The 18,748-nt window shown below is 39.0% G+C and overlaps 1 protein-coding gene across 10 annotated transcripts in view; it reads left to right on the top strand.

Annotated features, from left to right (window-relative positions):
- The window catches only part of RYR1 (ryanodine receptor 1), a 179,866-nt gene that overhangs the window by 139,705 nt on the left and 21,413 nt on the right, over positions 1–18,748 (top strand). For 4 of the 10 annotated variants that reach the window (XM_069746582.1, XM_069746580.1, XM_069746585.1 and 1 more), the window contains 23 exons: positions 218–388; positions 479–538; positions 774–908; positions 1,030–1,142; positions 1,816–1,912; positions 2,450–2,556; positions 2,658–2,709; positions 3,146–3,211; positions 3,367–3,466; positions 3,568–3,647; positions 3,941–4,017; positions 4,288–4,361; positions 6,369–6,386; positions 8,230–8,310; positions 8,451–8,539; positions 8,658–8,786; positions 9,923–10,027; positions 14,671–14,752; positions 15,806–15,941; positions 16,192–16,900; positions 17,247–17,717; positions 17,803–17,906; positions 18,033–18,216. In XM_069746582.1, coding sequence (XP_069602683.1) covers positions 218–388; positions 479–538; positions 774–908; positions 1,030–1,142; positions 1,816–1,912; positions 2,450–2,556; positions 2,658–2,709; positions 3,146–3,211; positions 3,367–3,466; positions 3,568–3,647; positions 3,941–4,017; positions 4,288–4,361; positions 6,369–6,386; positions 8,230–8,310; positions 8,451–8,539; positions 8,658–8,786; positions 9,923–10,027; positions 14,671–14,752; positions 15,806–15,941; positions 16,192–16,900; positions 17,247–17,717; positions 17,803–17,906; positions 18,033–18,216 — 3,240 coding nt within the window. Of the gene's footprint in view, positions 1–217; positions 389–478; positions 539–773; positions 909–1,029; positions 1,143–1,815; positions 1,913–2,449; positions 2,557–2,657; positions 2,710–3,145; positions 3,212–3,366; positions 3,467–3,567; positions 3,648–3,940; positions 4,018–4,287; positions 4,362–6,368; positions 6,387–8,229; positions 8,311–8,450; positions 8,540–8,657; positions 8,787–9,922; positions 10,028–11,680; positions 11,711–14,149; positions 14,180–14,670; positions 14,753–15,805; positions 15,942–16,191; positions 16,901–17,246; positions 17,718–17,802; positions 17,907–18,032; positions 18,217–18,748 lie in introns of all 10 variants that reach the window. The other 6 variants (XM_069746587.1, XM_069746583.1, XM_069746586.1 and 3 more) reach the window with 3 other exon arrangements.

The raw sequence follows: 18,748 nt of genomic DNA, 5'->3' as shown, positions 1-18,748 counted from the left end.
ATTTAGTTTAAGTAGCTTCCAATATTTGCTGAACAGCCACTTGGCAGATTGCGGCTCATGGCTCGATGGATGAGATTTGGATGCCTTTTGCGATTGACGATCTGTTAAGGTGTTTGATTTTTCTTTGCTGTCACACTTGAGCTGAGTTGCATGCACTGCATATTTCCAATCATCTCATTCCATAACTAGATGATTTAACTTTCCCATTCCCATTTAGTCTGGTGGTTCTGATCAGGAACGCACAAAGAAGAAACGGCGTGGGGATCGGTACTCGGTTCAGACATCACTGATTGTGGCCACCCTCAAGAAGATGCTTCCAATTGGGTTAAACATGTGTTCCCCAACTGACCAAGAGTTGACCTCATTAGCCAAGACACGCTATGCATTGGTGGGTGTTATCCAGGAAAACATTTAGTGTAGTCTTTAAAATCTTTAAAGTCGTCTTCATTGATCATGGTCACTCTTCATTTCTCTACAGAAAGACACAGATGAAGAAGTGAGGGAATTCTTGCAGAATAATCTTCACCTTCAAGGCAAGGTCGGTGGATTCTAAGTTAATTTTAAAGTATGCTTAATAATATGGAATTCATTGGCATGTAGGGTAAAATATGTTCATGATATGGTACTATAAAGAATTGCCATGTAGCGGCACATCAAGTGCCTATGGCTCCAAGGTATAAATGTATATACACCCTAGCACATGGTTTGCCATTTATTTGAGCCCTTGTGTCTTGCTATTATAAACTCCTATCCAATCTCTTCACTCTATTCAGTGTGAGAATTCCTCTATGCGTTGGCAAATGGCCCTTTATAACAAAATGTCGGGGAAAGCAGAAGACTCCAATAATCCTGAGAAGATAGTGAAGCGTGTGCAGGAAGTCTCTGCAGTGCTATTCCATCTAGAACTGGTGAGATGATAAACATTCAAAGTCTCTCATCTTCTCCTTATCCTCTTTTTTTTTGGCTTATGCATTGTCTGTTGTGTCACTTGTCCTCGCTGATTTGGCATTTGCCCTCTTTGCTCACCAGACTGAACATCCTTTTAAGTCCAAGAAGGCCGTATGGCACAAGCTTCTCTCCAAGCAACGTCGTCGTGCTGTAGTGGCCTGCTTCAGGATGACTCCATTATATAACCTTCCTAGGTGAATAGAAAAAAAAAATCTGACTAATATTTCTATAATAAAGTATTTGCATCTTTAACCAATTACCAACATCTGCCATACACGTTCAGCAGAAGTCAAAAACAGTTGTATAGAGCGAGCTCAAGAGCTGAACAAGTTCCAGATTATAATATACAGATGGGAATATTGCTGCAATGGCAAGGATCAAAGTCAACTCTGATCCAGGCTGTTTAACCCCCTTAGATAGACTAGCGAATGGCAAACATAGCATCTAAGCGGTTAGATAGGACCTAGCTCTTGCCAGAAGCAAGGCTCAATAGTACAATTCCGACAGGACATAAAATGTAATTATACAGAAGTATTGCACATTATTATACAAAGGATTGAACAATTTGCATGTTCAAGTCCTCAAATGGAATTGAAAAAGAGGTAACAAATAAAGAATCTATTTGTCCACATATAGCAGAAATGTCTACCTTCAGAACGCAATTTATCTTTGTTTCTGATTAGATTCTCCATTTTGTTTGTTTAGTGTCTAAATGATCGACAGCGGAAGGAACTCCAATTTTCTGATATACAGCTCTAAATCATGTGCATAGAAAGCTACTTTAGCAGTTTACCAGCCATTTTTACACATTGGCCCCTTCAATCCATAACATTGCATATTACATTTTAATTCCTTTTTTATCTGCAGACACCGAGCTTGTAACATGTTTTTGGAAGCCTATAAGCACTCTTGGATTATGAGTGAAGCTCATGACTTTGAGGACAGGATGATTGATGACTTGGCTGTAAGTAGCGATAGTAGAAGGTTTCGCCATAAATGCAAAGTAATTATGTGCAAATTACTGTGGTTTCTTTATAATGTAACACCAAACTACTTGTACACTTAATCCAACTGGGTTGCCAACCATCCAGATATTCCTGGACAATCTGTAAAAATACCAAATATTTTCCAACTGTCCATGAAAATCAATCACACCCCCTCCAAGCCCTTCACACTCTATTTCCTGCCCTCTTGAGTATACAGTTTGACGCTGGTGTGCCATCTAATGATGGAGCATATATAGAATAAAAGTTATATTTTAGTATTGGTTTGTCCACCATCGTCAGTGATTTTGTTATATTGGTGGTTAATTATTGTTTTTTCGGGGAGGGACCTTTTTCAGTGATACACAGCATATCATCATCACAAGGATTCTGGAAGTGCTGTTTTTTAGGAACTTTTTGCTGCACCCAGAAAGGTTTTCCGATACTTCCAATAATCTATCATTACATAATTGAGTCTTGCAGCTATCCTAATATGTGTCATTTTTCTTTTTCCACAGAAATCCAGTGAGGCAGAAGAAGAAGAGGAGGAAGAACAAGAGAAGAAGCCGGATCCACTCCACCAACTTATCCTTCATTTCAGTAGGACTGCTTTGACAGAGAAAACGTGAGTATCACAATGGGATAATCAATAAAATACTGTCCACGTAAGCAATTATGTAAAGAAAACAAAATTCTAAGCTAATCCTATCACCCATTTTCCTACAGAAAACTGGATGAAGACTACTTATACATGGCCTACGCAGATATCATGGCAAAGGTAAATTATTAATAAAAAAAAAAGTCCTTTGTCCACGAAGAGGCCATCACAGACATTAGTCTCAGGTCAGATGAAACCTGATCATTTCAGTGAGACTGGATGATCACCTACTAAGATGTGCTTCAGTCCAAACGTGGACCTCAAAGGTTTGAATCGAGGAGATGGCGAAAATTATAAGTATTTTTCCTCCAGAAGGAAGAAAGTTGTCTCTAATATAGGTAGTTTCAATGTAAGCCAAAGCCTTTCTTGAAGAGCGTTATTTTGAAAATTCAAAATCAAAAGGTATCTTCTGAAATGTATGACATGAAGTCCTCTTTTGGTGGTCTTATTACGTGGTCATCACAAACTATGGTTTCTCCTTGCAATATGTTGGCAGGTAATTTCTAGTTCCTGTCTCAGTAAGATATGTAGGTTACTGTCCCTCTATCTCACACAGAGTTGTCATATGGAAGAGGAAGGTGAAGAAGGTGGAGAGGAGGAAGAAGTTGAACTCACATTTGAGGTACTTCCTCACTATCAGTCTAATTTTTGCGCCTGAATTATAGATTCTTAAAAGCAATTTCTGTGGACCTTTAAGTCTTCTGTTCTGCCCATCCAAGAATATTAATCTTCAATGTCCATTGTTCACAAGTAGCTTTCTGCTTTCTTTATTCACAGGAGAAAGAGATGGAGAAACAGAAGTTATTGTACCAGCAATCCCGTCTCCATAACCGTGGTGCCGCTGAGATGGTCTTGCAGATGATCAGTGCATGTAAAGGTATGAACGCCGCTAACTTCACAAATGGATAATCCTTTTTCACACTTTTCAGTGTTTTTGGGTCAAGTCTTTATCTTACTCTGTACAACTCGGTGTCATAGGTGAAACCGGAGCTATGGTCTCCTCTACACTCAAGCTTGGAATTTCTATCCTGAATGGTGGCAACTGTGAAGTTCAGCAGGTAGGAGACACCTCTATTAAATGGACCATACTAGTCTTTCTTGTGAGTACTAAAGAATTAAACATTTGTACCCATTATACATTATTTATATTTTTTTTATTAGATTATTGATCTCATAACCTGGCTTTTTCCTAGTCCATTCTATTTATATGTTGCTTGGGTTAGTTTTTGTAGGATTCAATATCTACGTCTGGCTTATGTGGCTTAATAGCGAACATGTTCCTGGTCCATTGGGATGAACAAAAACTTCTCAATCCTGATATTTTTTAACGTTTTTATACTTCTTTTACCAGAAAATGTTGGATTATCTAAAGGAAAAGAGGGAGGTTGGCTTTTTCCAGAGCGTGCAGGCCCTTATGCAAACCTGCAGGTGAGGACCTATTTAGTTTCCAAAAGACAATTCCAAGGACCAACACAATCTACATATTTTGTGCGTTTTAGTCTTTCTTTAAGATAGTTGTAGCATTTGCATTCCACCACTGACCACCATATTAGAACCATTACCCGAAGGGACCATCATGTCAATGCCACAGATTGGACTCCCAATGGAAACCATCTTTTATATTAGTTTATATCTCGTACTATGGCACAGAATATTCAGTATTCGTACACCCAAGCCATTTGTCTTCTTTTAATGTAGTGTTCTGGACCTAAATGCTTTTGAGCGCCAAAATAAAGCAGAAGGACTCGGCATGGTAACAGAGGATGGCACAAGTGAGTAATACACCATCATTAATCTGATACATGATTGAGTGTTGCATTGTCATGTTTGCCCAAGTATGAAGACAAAAAAATAAAAATAAAAAACATGATAACAATGTAAATTTCCTGTATATAATAAAATATTTTACTTGTTTGTTGGAAGTTGTTGATCATCAAGTTATGGTATTTAGCATTCTAAATACCGGTAATTAAAACTTTAAAGTAACACTCCACGAAAGACCGAGTTATGGCCGATGAGTGGGCTCTGCATGACATAAGGATTCACTTTCTGGTGGTCTCTGAATCTCTATGTCATGCTCTACCACATCTGGTCATAAAGTAGATAATGGACTTCTGTTTTTCTTGGAGGATTCCTTTAATCCCAGTACACTACTATGTATCCTCTACTTATCATATACTGCACTATATCGGAAAAGTACGTTTAGTAATTTTCTATTTACTTTTTTAACTTTTTCAGTTTTTAAATATTATTATAGTAATATATTTATTTGGCTCAATTTCAAAAGTGGAACCAGATGTAAAGAACTACACAAATGTTTGCAAAATGTCAGGATCGCATAAGTAAAATTAGAATTTTAAATGTAACCGATTTGGCTAATAATTTGAGCAGGGCAGTCTATATTTCGACCAATGAGACCTTAAAGGACATCTCTACTTTGGACAATCTATACTTGGTAGAAGGGTCAGGCTGATCACAAAGGCTTGGGATCCCAAATGATCAGTAACAATCTGTATGAAAACTTGGCAATAAGTGTTAAAATTTCCTGCAGTGCCACCATAATGAAAACAAAGTATTACAGGGTACACATTCAAATAAATGGGTTGTCTATGTGATGTCGGGAGGGCAGATTCTCCTGAGTGACCAAGAGATGAGGAGGAACCTGAATAGAGGACCCTTGTCTATTAAAGGACTATTTCAAACTGGGTAAGGTACCACCTGTATAAATGATGGGTGAGTATAGTACTATCCACCCACCTACCTACCTATACTCTCACCTATACACCTGCTCACTCACCCATCTATCCTCTCACCTATCTACCTTCTCACACACACACACACACACACACACACCAATCCACATACCCTCCCTTCCACCTATCCACCTACGCACCCACCTACATTACACCCACCCACCTACCTATCCACTCACCTACCCACCTATCCACGACTAATCTATCCACCCACCTGTCCACCTACTAATCAATCCAGTATCCATCTATCCACTTATTCACCTATCTACCCACCTATCTATCCACCTTTTCACCTGTCCACCTACCCATCTATCCACCTACTCACCTATCCACCCACCTACCTATCCACCTACTGATCTATCCATCTATTCACCTATCTGCCCATCCATCTATCCACCCTCTCACCTATCCACCTTACCATCTTTCCACCTACTCACCTACCCACCTACCCACCTACCTATCCTTTGACTAGGTAATAGATTGCCCAGTCGAGAATAACCCTTTAACTTAGAACTCCAAGTAGCATATATGAAATGGGTTTTCCAAAGCCGAGAGTCCTTTTTAAGAAGTTATCTAAAGGTAGACCACCAATCCAGAAGGTCACTCCATTGTATTGTTTATATCCATTTCCTGAACTATGCACTGTTGTATTTGTGTAAATCTGACTCGTATGGGTCTATAGCGTGGCTTCCATCCATATCTAGGCAATATAATATCTATCATGTCATCCACATCTAGCCGATGTTTTCCAAACCCTCCTCTATCCTAATCACATCATCTTTACCCACAGGACATATTGTGTTCCATATGACAAACTGTGTTTCTCTCTCTCTCTCTCTCTCTCTCTCTCTACCTGTTTTCGTTGTTGGGGGGGTTGGGTGGGGACTGTTGTTATATTCTTGGCACCATCCAATTAATGAGTTTGAAATAATGGTAATCACATTTTCCTTCCTGTTCCCTGACATGGTTGTGTTCCCCTCCTTTTCCTGCCTGCCTCTCTCATTCCCTGACCTCCTTGGTTCCCAGTCATCAACCGTGAACAGGGTAAATGTTCATTTAAACCACGCTCCACCGATGCTTCAACTAACAGCTCATTGTCATCCTCCTCGCCCTATCCTTCTACTGACTGAACCCAACCTAAAAAAAGGAATTTTTCAGTTCTTTGATTCTTCACCCATTTTAGCAAGAAATAGATAGAAATATTTCTATTATGCATACTAGTAGTTAATTAATTGAATCTACTGCTCTTCCTATGCTTAGGAGTCCAGTGGGCTGTCCTTCCTTGTGATTGACAGATGTCAATCACTAAGTAGGACCACCCACCAGACTCCTAACTCCTGAATCTATACCACAACACTAAATATCAATCTGCTCAGCTACCCCTGCTCGATCCTGTGCTGTAATATGAAAGGTTCCTTTTAAGGGTAAGATAATTATTAATTTTCACTAATAATTCATACCATAGAGATTAATATTTGGATGTTTAACGTTCCTATTAGGAGTATGTATTGAGACAACAGATTGGGATGGGTTGGGTCATCTCCGTGAATTCCATCAACACTAGTTTCCCTGCAACAAGATCCCCTCACTTTCCTTACTAATCAGCGACTAACTAAGCCTCATCTGAGTGACCAAATAGCTTCCAGGTCATAGAAGCCTAGCACATTAGATATGAGAAGAGTTTCTCCATTTTGGAGACCACCATTGATCAGCTGCAATTGCAAGATGAACCTGAGAGCGAGTGTTTGGTTTCTTCACAGTGCCACCACTGGTGAAATAAGGCATTACACTGTTTATGTGGAAAGCCTACTGTTTTCGATGAAATGTATTGACACACTTGGTCCTCCTTGGACCTTTTGCAGAGATGCCTTAATTAGTCATTCTCCTCTTTCTAGCAGATTAGTATGGGTGGAAATACCGTACATTTTGGATATTTTGGGTTTCAAGGCTTTGCAAATAGAAAGCTTGTTGTGTCTTTTCCTCTACATATCTTTAAATTCCATCACTTCAGATTTTTACTAGGTAGATGTGTGGATTATCGAAGAGAGAGATTAGTGGCTGTTGTAACCACTGAGCTAATCCTCATTCTTCATAGACATGGTGACCCTACAATGACGCCTTAGCCACCTTCGTAAATGAGGGAGTCCAAACGACCCCAAATTGCTGATGTCTCCTACAAGTCCTACAAGAGAGATAACTGGTACAGGGCCCTCTTGTTCCATAGCTGAAGGTGGGGAGCGGAGTACATTAAATGGATCAGAAGCAGCGGTTGGCCAAAATTAGCTTTTTTGTTGTTGTATTTATTATGTGGGGCCATAATAAAGAAGAAATATTGTAAGATTGTACTAGTGTAATAAGTTGGTATTTTTCACATTTCAATTTTTACCATGAGATGGGTACAATTTTCCGATACAAGGCCTTGTGAGTTTTACCTAGGGCAGGGTTTTCTGTGAAATCTCTCATCTCTTGACCTGGTAAATCCCTAACCGCATGAGCTCTGGATTTGCTGGTTTGTAGTGTTTTGAGTTTGGGAAGAAACTAACTTTGACTCTCGGAGTGATTCATATTCAGTCTATAACACACCTACTATTTTTCGGCATCCTTACTACTATTCTCTACCTTCTTATTGACCTGTCGATCTTTATGTTTTACTATTCACTATCTTTCACTTTATATGTCCCTTCTTCTACCGTTATCTCTCCTTCTTTCATTCAGTGACTTACTCACCCGTCTTACTCCTTGTTTGTCTCTGTCATTAATCTACATCATTCTCTCTTGAATCACTTGTGCTACTTTTTTCACTCTTCTTTCTATACATTTTCCTACTTGGAGTCTTTCCTTCTCCAACTCTAATGATATTGTTTTTTGTGATTGTCGATGTCTTCAGGAGAAAAAGTAATGGCGGATGACCAGTTCACCCAGGATCTGTTCCGGTTCCTCCAGCTGCTTTGTGAGGGACACAATAATGGTATGAAAGGATCTTGGAAATAATATCTTTATGTAATTTGTTAGACGCTAGATGGTAGACTCACCCATAGATACTCTGCATGGAGTAAGCTTCAGTCCAATACTTACAACATGCTATACTAAGAAATTTCCATTTTGAAGATTTTCAGAACTACCTACGTACTCAGACTGGCAACACCACTACCATCAACATTATTATCTGCACTGTTGATTATCTTCTGCGCCTTCAGGTAATTTCCACGTGCAGGAACCACATCCCCTCTAACCCTTGAAACGTCTACATTAATGTAATCTGATCAATAAACTGAAGTTTAACCCTCTTATCATTTTCTAAAATTCCCACCCCAGGAATCCATCAGTGATTTCTATTGGTATTATTCTGGGAAGGATATTATTGATGACCAAGGCAAGAGGAACTTTTCCAAAGCGATGTCTGTGGCAAAGCAAGTGTTCAACAGCCTAACAGAATATATCCAGGTAAGAGGACCCTGGCTTGTCTGCTTTGACTGAATGGTCCATTGATGATAAACCGATCACAAGATGCCCAGAGTAAAGATGACTTTACGTCAAGTGGTGTCCTCTATAGCACCAACTATGACACCACCCTTATAACATGGCTTAAACTGCCAAATAATACACTGATACAACATCTAAAACATTACAATAAGGTGCCCAAATAGTGTTCTCCAATAAAGAAACTAGGAAATGTATCTTCATCCCATGCATCTATCTTTCTAATAGCTGAACATCAAGTGTGGGATGGTTGGAAGGAACATCAGGGCTCATAGTGCCCTCTCTAGTAATGTTAACACCGGTCCCAAGTGAGACATGTCAACATCTAACTATTATATCCTTAATAACCTAGCAGCAAGTGTTCAATTCCGTCACAGTAAGTAGGAAGATGCCAGCTCAAATTGATGCGATGTCTAAGCAATGCATGGACATGTTGGGCATGGACATGTTGGGTTCTCCTGGGTAGAAGCAACCTTTTGTGGCTGGTTGGCTTTTTTCTGGCTAAAATAATTATATCCTGAATATTCAAGAAAAGAGGAGGGGGGGAGAGGAAAAGTTAGGAGCTTGACACGCCGAGATATGCATCTGTAAGCCGTTGCAAATGAATGTAACTGGTGGGTGCAGTACCTGCTGGTGATTTCAGCTGAAGTAGAAGAAAGGAAAAGGGAATATCCAGCACGTCCATCCAGTGTAAGTAAAATATCCAAAATTATTCAAGCATTTTAAAAAACAATATTAAAAAAGAGAGAGGGAGACTCTCTCTGCCTGACGCGTTTCTGGCGCACCACGGCGCCCTTAGTCATAGGAAGTTCCTATGACTAAGGGCGCTGTGGTGCGCCAGAAACGCGTCAGGCAGGGAGAGTCTCCCTCTCTCTTTTTTAATATTGTTTTTTAAAATGCTTCAATATATTTTGGATATTTTACTTACACTGGATGGACGTGCTGGATATTCCTTTTTCCTTTCTTCTATATCCTGAATAGTAAAGAACCATCTATATCCTAATAATGTTGGTCTAAACCAGACACTTTGAAGGTTAAAATGTCTGATTTGTAGACTAAGTTTTCCAATTAAGTAATGTCCATGATTGTTTCCTTTTCAGGGTCCGTGCACTGGCAACCAGCAGAGTCTGGCACACAGTCGTCTGTGGGATGCAGTGGTTGGCTTCCTGCATGTCTTTGCTCACATGATGATGAAATTGGCCCAGGTAAGCCATATTTCGTGTAACCGACTAAAACCTATATTCACCAGAATTTCACTATTAGGTGACTGCAATCTTTTCTTTTTTTTTAAATAAACTTCACATAATTTAATTATAAGGAAAACCAGATATATCCACACAGATTTATTTTACAGAACCAATATGAGTCTTTCAGTACAAACATATATTACTATTATTAACAATTTTTTTTTATTACTGCGTTTTTTCAAAATGTCGTTTTTTTTTCCTTATGAATTTAAAGACCATATATACTCTTTCAACCCATTTTTCTTATTCTTATACATGAAAAGTAAAAAATCAAGCACTTTTTCAAAAGGTTTAGATGTTAGAAAGTCTATAGTTTCTTGGTGGATACGTATTGCCATGCTGCCTGTAGTCTGATTCTTCAGTCATGTGTAACTTTTTTTTTTTTCCACCAACCCCAACTTTGATTGTACGTAGGAAGTCGAACACTTTCTACCATTGCATAACTTACAAAGGAGGGCTAGAAGATAGTTGTTAGCGAAATTTTGGAAAATGGGTAGTAATCCCATGAACATTACTTGTGGTTTCACCAAGTTTAGATCGGAAAAATTATTTCTGCCTGTTTCTTCAATAGCATAATGTCTCCATTACCTACATAGATTGGTGAATAGTCTTGTGTATTAAGAAGTTCTTTTACCCTAATTTTTCACCTAACTGAATTGAGGTTGTTGAGTCCAATAGTAATATCTGATCTGAAGTCCAAAACAATTTTTGACCTCTTAAACACCACCCAAATTTATCCCACTTTGAGAACCATACATTAAGAACCATCACACTCCTTTTTGCTTTTGATACCCATGTGTCTTATGAAACTCAGGTTGTTAGGTGTGTTTTTTTTAAACGTAATTCAATGTGTGAACTTTTACTCGTGTAGAAATTTTGTTTGTATTTGCTTTGTTTGGTAGTTTGAGGGTTTTTTTTTTAAATAAGGATTTCCCAAATTTCCCGCAGCAGAGTGGGATTGGCTAGTTGGGTTTCAACACACTTGATCCTTTTTGTTACCCAGGGTAATAAGCCACCTTAGCAATTTATCACACTCAGTACCTCGAGAGCACATGCTTGCTCAGTTGAGCCAAGTTCATCTGTATGGGAAGCCATCAGAAATAACTGTCAGCCAAAACACCATTTGGCTAGCAGCACTCAAAAATTCATGGCCAATCTAAGATGTCTTCCTTAGATAGATATATGTAGTGTAACAACTTAACAGAGTCAAATGCAAGGATTAGCCATGAGTGTAATGCTGGCTGTACACCATGGATAATTCTCAACGTTGTTTAGTTTGATCCACCAACAATCTGAATCCAGTTGTCTCTGGACAAAAAAAAAACAACTAATCTTATGGTCCCTCAGATATAAAACGCACCAGAGATATCTGGCTGGCAGACATGTATTGCCTGTCATTCTTCATATCATGCCGGTATAGCAGGGATGATGGGGTATGTAATGAAGGAATCGGGCAACGTAGCCAAAGGCCAAGTATTGGTTTGGTCAAATGCTATCTTCTGTCCATAGCCAGCTTCACGCACAATCTTCTTCACTAAGTTTCAAGTATAAATAAAATGATGTTTGACATGCAGTTATTCTGAATAATACTTTTATTCTAATATGTAACAGATGCCCCAAAACGGAGGACTTCGAAATGGCGTAAGAATTTTTCTCTGTGGCACGGCTGCATTTCCTTAAATTGTCTCAGCTAGACGTGCACCCTAGCCCATTCCGTGTCTGTCGGCCATTCATACTTTTGTCTCTGTATGTCCTTACTGTGTTCAGCCATTCATCTTTGTTTATAATATACGTTCCTGTCAATCCTTCCGACTACTCTTCTCTAGGATGGACCTTTTGAGATCAAAAAGTTGGGTATAATAAGCCTTGAATTTATTGGCCAGTAGTTGGTGTTCGTATCATTTCAGAAAAGTAGACTGTAGAACTCCCATCTGTCATTTTAATAGTTTAGCTTTATTTTGGTGGAGTGTTGAGATGGCCATTTTGTTGACCCTGCCGTTCATCATTTGTCACTTGTACTTCAGTTGCAGATATGTAAGGTGTATTCTCAGAAATAATTGGTTAATTGAAATCTTTCTAACAATCTTGCATTTGCGGTTCTGTTTAGGGAATCTAGATAGCATCATAGAAATCACTATATATAATTTTGTAAAAAAAAAAACTTTTCATCTAAATAATTATCCAAACTATGTCCAACTATACCTCCAATTTATCCCTTATATGCATCCTTGTTAAATCAACCTGCCAAATTGTAACCTGAAAGTGACTGGCATAGTGACCAGTTTTTGCTCTTACTTTATTTACACTGCCCCAAAAAGTTTTAAGGTTTTTTTTTGGCTTTTTAAATTCAACATGTATTTTCAGAGATGTGTCATTCTATTTAGTGTTAATTTTTTATGGTATTTATTAAGGGACATGGCTCACAGGATCCTCTGGGGCATGTCTTTAGTCTCCTTTTGATAATAACCCTGGGAACGACAACCTCTTAGTAAAGACCATACCGATTTTCTCTAAATAAAAAGGTCCATATCTCTGGAACCTTATGGGTAGTTTTAAGAAATAAAAATAAAATGGAATGCTCAGAGGAGCAGTGGAAATAAAAATAAGAGAAAGAAAATGGCTATTTTGACCTGGTGACAAGTTTTCTTTAACATGCGCTTGTTTATGGGAACTTCATAGTTTCTTCTAGTAAGGTATATTGACGATGTGTTTTTTATAAATTTTGGGTTGTCTTGTAGTTATGTTTATTTTCTAGTCCTCTGAATCTCGCAGGATTTTTAAAATATCTCTATCTTTCTCTCTTTAGTCTCTAATCTTCTGTCTCTCCCTCTAGTCATCCCTTATGTACCCATATTTCCCCCTTGTTTTGCCAGCAGCCGTGTGACAGTTTAGAACTGTGTGGGCCAAGCCCGCTTTCTATGGGGTGGTCTCATTGCTTTTCTTGTGAACTGCCGCCTCTTGACATTTTGTTGGTAGTAGGGGGGGACGAAGGAAGAGGAGAGAGCGTATCCAAGTAAAGTAACTAGCTGTGATGCCTTGAATAGAACTATAGTCAACACATCAGTTTTTGGGATTAGAACTCAATGTACGGGGCATACATCCCAACTACTCTAGTACATGCCCTTTGCTTTAAGCTATTCCACCATTTATACTAGGTCACTCTTTAATTCACATGTGCATAGACATACAAGATCAGAGAGCATGTAGCCAGTCACAGATAAACGCATATAAACACTTTATACATGTGTGTCAAGCACCCTAGGAACACATAACTCCCTCATATCAATAGCCACTGGATACCACATCTCTCCCTCCTTCTCCTCCCCTCACTTGTCTGTCTGTTTCACGCAGCATTTTATTTTTTTAACTGTAGTACAATGTCTGGGGTGGAGAGGGAGGGAAAGCCGGGACATGTTAAACTGCATTTTCCACCCTTCGTCCTTACCCTTTCCATTGCTGGTGTGAATTACGTCTCGTCCTCCTGCAACTCATGGGTACTAATGGTGGCGTATTCTAAAATATTTATCCAACTTAGATGAAATAAAAACAAATTTTACTTAACAGTTGGAACTTATCCTATAAATCAGAAACCAGGTATTGTATGAAGGTTCTTTAGTATTGGGGGTGGAAATGCTAATTGAGTACAATCTGAGTTTAGAACTGACCTGTATAAGTATTTTCCTTACCACTTAGGCTCCATGCACACAAGTGACTGCAAACTAAATATGCTTATATTAATAAAATGGTTTTGTAGGTGGTATAGATTGGTATCTAATGTATGGGCAAGATTCTTTGAAAAAAAGACAAAAGAACTTCTTTATAACCGTACATAACCCTCGACTCCCTTTACTTAGCGGTTTTCATCTAGCGTAAAAAAACAAACAAGGTCTCCATCTTCACGTGGAGTACAAATGAAATAGGTGACTTATAAATGCCATATTAGCACTGACTCTTCAGTTTTATGTCCTCCAATTATAATACCTTCCCAGTTACTGAAAGATGGAAGGTGATATCCTCATACATGAGGGTACTTTAGCTACTTGTACTTAAACAGCCTGTTTTTATTGCATTGCAAACAAGGATCATTTTTGGAGTCGCTTCTATCCAGAGGTAAGATGGAAAAATTTGACCCTGTAAAAATTTGACCTTTGCTTTTAACTTGTGTGCCATTAATATTATATGTGATTTCAGCCACCAAATCACTTAGTAAATTTAGTCTATTCATGACCTCCAAACTGTTTCCAAGCCTCGATTGGGCAGGTAATGGACCATAGATGGACTAAACCAACTCCACCTTGCTTTTTAAGCCTGCTTCCAAGCACTACCCCAAAAATGCTATGAGAATAAGAGGGAAATTTTTTCTTGTATCAAATGGGTCAGCATCTCTTTACTTAAGCAATCCTTACACTTTCATTGCATCTAACCTCAATCATTGTCGGTTTTGTCACACGTAGACATCATTGACCTGGTTTAGGCTACATTGTACTACTGTATTTCAGAGGAGAAACTTAGAAAGCTTTTGATGATCTTTCTATAAGTGACACACGTCGTGTATTTTGGAAAGAACTAGAATTCCTTGAGTTGTTCTTTTTATTTTCTAGGACTCTAGCCAGATTGGACTTCTGAAGGAACTGCTTGACCTTCAAAAAGACATGGTGGTCATGCTGCTCTCTCTACTCGAAGGTAAAATACGTAGGGAAAGTTTTATACATGGTTACAAATATATGCTGAATGTTTCATTAAAGTGAAGTAGCATTGGTGATTTTAGAAATCTGGCATCGATGGTGATGGAAATTTGAAAAAATGGTCTAGATAGTGTTCAAAATTGAATGTTAAGTCGAGAACAAAGAAAACACTATCAGTAAAAATACAGAAGAAGGATAACGAATGAAAGCAAAAGATCAATCTTCAGGACTTTTGTACAATTGACAAATGGACCAAGAATGTGCCATAATGTCATGGGGTGAACACTCCTGCTGGACCATATTTTGGCCTAGACACTCAATGTTCCGAGCCTAGTTGGGTCCTCTGTTGGGGGCAGCACATGAGGGCAGGGAGTAAAACTTCAGTAACTCACCCCTCTTTCCCTTTCTGTTTCAGGTATTGAATCACACATAACATAACATCTTTGAGAATGTTTTTTTTTTTTTTTTGCTTTTTAGAATTACGACTGTTTTTATGATGACACTATATACAGTATATGCATGTTATACAAAATACTCATGAAGAAAATGTTGGATTTGATAGTTGTTTGGTTTTTTTATTATTAGGGGAACTATTCAAAAATTTGATTCTTTAGCTCTTTTTTTGTGGAGAAGTGTCTTTTAAAAATAAGTTGATCACAGAATAACCCAGTGATCAGTAAGGTGGAACTTGACAGTAAGTTTTCACTTTTCTTGCAATGCCACCACAGGAGAAATGAGGCATTACATGGTTCCAACTAAAATCAATGAGCTGTCCATGTAATTCACTTACAGGCTGGGTCCTCCAGGGAGAGAAACCCCGTCTATAGATATTCATGCTCCAGATAATTAAAGGCCCCAAATAAGGGTATGCCCCAGTAGGGTGTTAACAAATAAAGTTTCCAATCAATACAGTCCCTTTGGACAACATTAATTATGGTAAACTGCTCACTGATTGGTGAACTTGCAATTACTTTATTTCTAGTCATAAAACCATGAATGATATTTAATGTAATATACCAAACAATGTCTGCGTCTATATTGCCCCCTTCAGGTAATGTGGTAAATGGAACTATTGCTCGTCAGATGGTGGACATGCTGGTAGAATCTTCTAGCAACGTGGAAATGATACTCAAGTTCTTCGACATGTTCTTGAAGCTCAAGGATATTGTAGCTTCTGATGCTTTCAGGTAGAGTATTGATGATTAAAAAAAATCAACACAATTAAAGAGATTATGCAGTTGCCTTATTAGGACATATGGGCAGCACGGGGATCCAATGCTCAGAACACCGTTCTAAGAGCGCAAACAGATAGCCACCCCCTTCTGTTGGACAAAAGCTTTCCATTTAATGCATGGACTTCTGAAACATACACATAAGGCATCCATCAAAAAAATGGAAATATTAGCAAGAATGATGTGAGTTGTTCTTGTATTGCAGAGATTACGTCACCGATCCTCGGGGTCTCATATCTAAAAAAGATTTCCAAAAGGCAATGGATAGCCAGAAGCAATATACAACATCCGAGATCCAGTTCCTTCTTTCATGCTCAGAGGCCGATGAAAATGAAATGATCAACTTTGAAGAATTTGCCGACCGCTTCCAGGAACCTGCTAAGGATATTGGTTTCAATGTGGCGGTGTTACTAACTAACCTGTCAGAGCATGTTCCTCATGACACGAGGTTGCAGAACTTTTTGGAGCTGGCTGATTGCATTATCAACTACTTCAAGCCATATCTTGGCAAAATTGAGATTATGGGAGCAGGCAAAAAAATAGAACGTATCTACTTTGAGATTAGTGAGACCAACAAAGCACAATGGGAAATGCCGCAGGTCAAAGAGTCTAAGCGGCAATTTATCTTTGATGTGGTCAATGAAGGAGGAGAGTCAGAGAAAATGGAGCTCTTTGTCAACTTCTGCGAAGACACAATTTTTGAGATGCAGATTGCTTCACAAATCTCAGAGCCAGAAGAAGAAAAGGCTGAAGATGATGATGATGATGGTGGAGGAGGATCTGGTGAAGGTGAGGAAGCAGAGAATGGGTCTGATGCACCTGAAGCTACTTCAGCTTTTGGAGACTTTATGAACAATGTGATAAATTTCTTCAAAATGTTTACCTACAAGAATCTTAGAAGACAGTATCGAAAGGTAAGTACTTTTGGCAATATAGCATGTTTATACTGTTCTATATGGAAAAGCCTCATATAGTCCTTCTCGAGACACCAGGAGCTACATACCCAGCCTTATCTATGTTTAAGATATATATTGTCCCTATTGTAAACAGCTCTACCCTAGACTTGTCATAAATCAATCACCTGCCTTCTAATTACTGAGATGACTCTGCTGATTGTGACTCAGTCTATGCAGGTAAGATAAAAAAGTGAGCTAGTGAAAAAAATGTCCTTCTATTGTGATGAAGCTTTAGAATATGTAGATCATAGAAATGAAAAATGTATTGTTTGGTTTACAAGGTTATTTCTCTTTTTTTTACAAGGTCAAGAAGATGACCATAAAGGAAATAGTGATGGCCATTATCTCATTCCTGTGGACTTTATTAATTGGAACGCTTCATTTCATCTACAGTGTCTGCAAGGGCATATTCTTCTTAATATGGCACACATTGTTTGGAGGTAGTCTTGTGGAAGGTGCTCAGAAACTAACTGTAACCGAAATTCTGGCCAGTATGCCAGATCCTACTCAAGATGAAGTTCATGGAGATGGACTTCCCGCAGTGATCAGTGATGACTTACCTGAGTCTGGAGACGCAACGGACTTTGTGGACTCTGGCAAAGAAGAAGTACAAGAGGAAGGTGGAGAAATGTTTGGCCTTGATCTCAAAAAGGATGGTGGACACTATAGATCCAGTGCTCCCGATGCTCCTGGTGGTTTAGGCGATATGGGAGACACAACACCAGTTGAACCACCAACACCTGAAGGATCTCCCATTTTGAGGAGGAAGTTTGATGTAAGTAATATTGCTCAAGCAATTTGGCCCAAGTGTTCAATGGTTTGACTTACGTAATAATATTGACCAATACTACTACTTCTAGTCAGAAGAAGCACCCATCCATTTGGATGGTGCCCCAGAACAACAGCCAGTCGAAGAAGAACCTGTACCAGAGCCAGAGCCAGAACCAGAAGAGGAGAAAGCAGAGTTAGTATCAGAGTCCAGAAATTCTGTAGGCCTTACATAAGAAATATTACCTGCTTGACTTTAACATCTTTTTTATTTGCTCTAACACATAATTGCATGATTTATATTTCTATTGGCTACTAACAGCTCAGAGAATGGAGAAAAAGGTGACGTTGTAGAAGAAGCAGCAGCTCCTGCCCCTGAGGAACCTGAAGAACCAGAGGTCACTACTACACCAAAGAAAGCACCACCTAAGGAAAAGAAAGGCGAAGCTTCAGAAGGAGGATTTGAGTTCTGGAATGAGCTGGAGATCCAGAGAATAAAATTCTTGGTAAGTGACTGTTCCTCCTAAAGCTACTTTCACACATCAGGTTTTTTCCATCAGGCACAATCCGGCGAATGTTGGAAAAAACGGATCCGGTGCAGATTGTGAAAAACTGATGCGAAGGATCAATTTTTTTGACGGATCCGACTAGCATATCCAAATAATTGGATAAAAAAAATTTGGAGCATGCTCAGTTTAAAAAACCGGAATCCGTCATTTTCCCGATCCGGCACCTTCCGGCTCCCATAGGCTTCCATTCTAGCAAACAGCCGGAAGCGCCGGATCCGACGCTTCTGGCTTTTTCACCGGAGACAAAAAAGGTTGCTATGGACGTTTTTTCCAGAAACTGGAAATGGCAGATTTGCCGGTGAAAACCGGACGAAACACAATGTCATCCAGCGCAATCCGTCACTAATACAAGTCTATGGGCGAAAAAACGGATCTGGTGGCAACATTTGCTGGATCCGGTTTTTTTAAATTTAGCCAGATTGAGCCTGACGGCGAAAACCTGATGTGTGAAAGTAGCCTAACATGGCAC

The sequence above is a fragment of the Ranitomeya imitator genome, chromosome 2 (assembly GCF_032444005.1).
Source record: "Ranitomeya imitator isolate aRanImi1 chromosome 2, aRanImi1.pri, whole genome shotgun sequence".
In the NCBI taxonomy this organism is placed as follows: Eukaryota; Metazoa; Chordata; class Amphibia; order Anura; family Dendrobatidae; genus Ranitomeya; species Ranitomeya imitator.
This window is presented reverse-complemented; position numbering and strand designations above follow the sequence as displayed.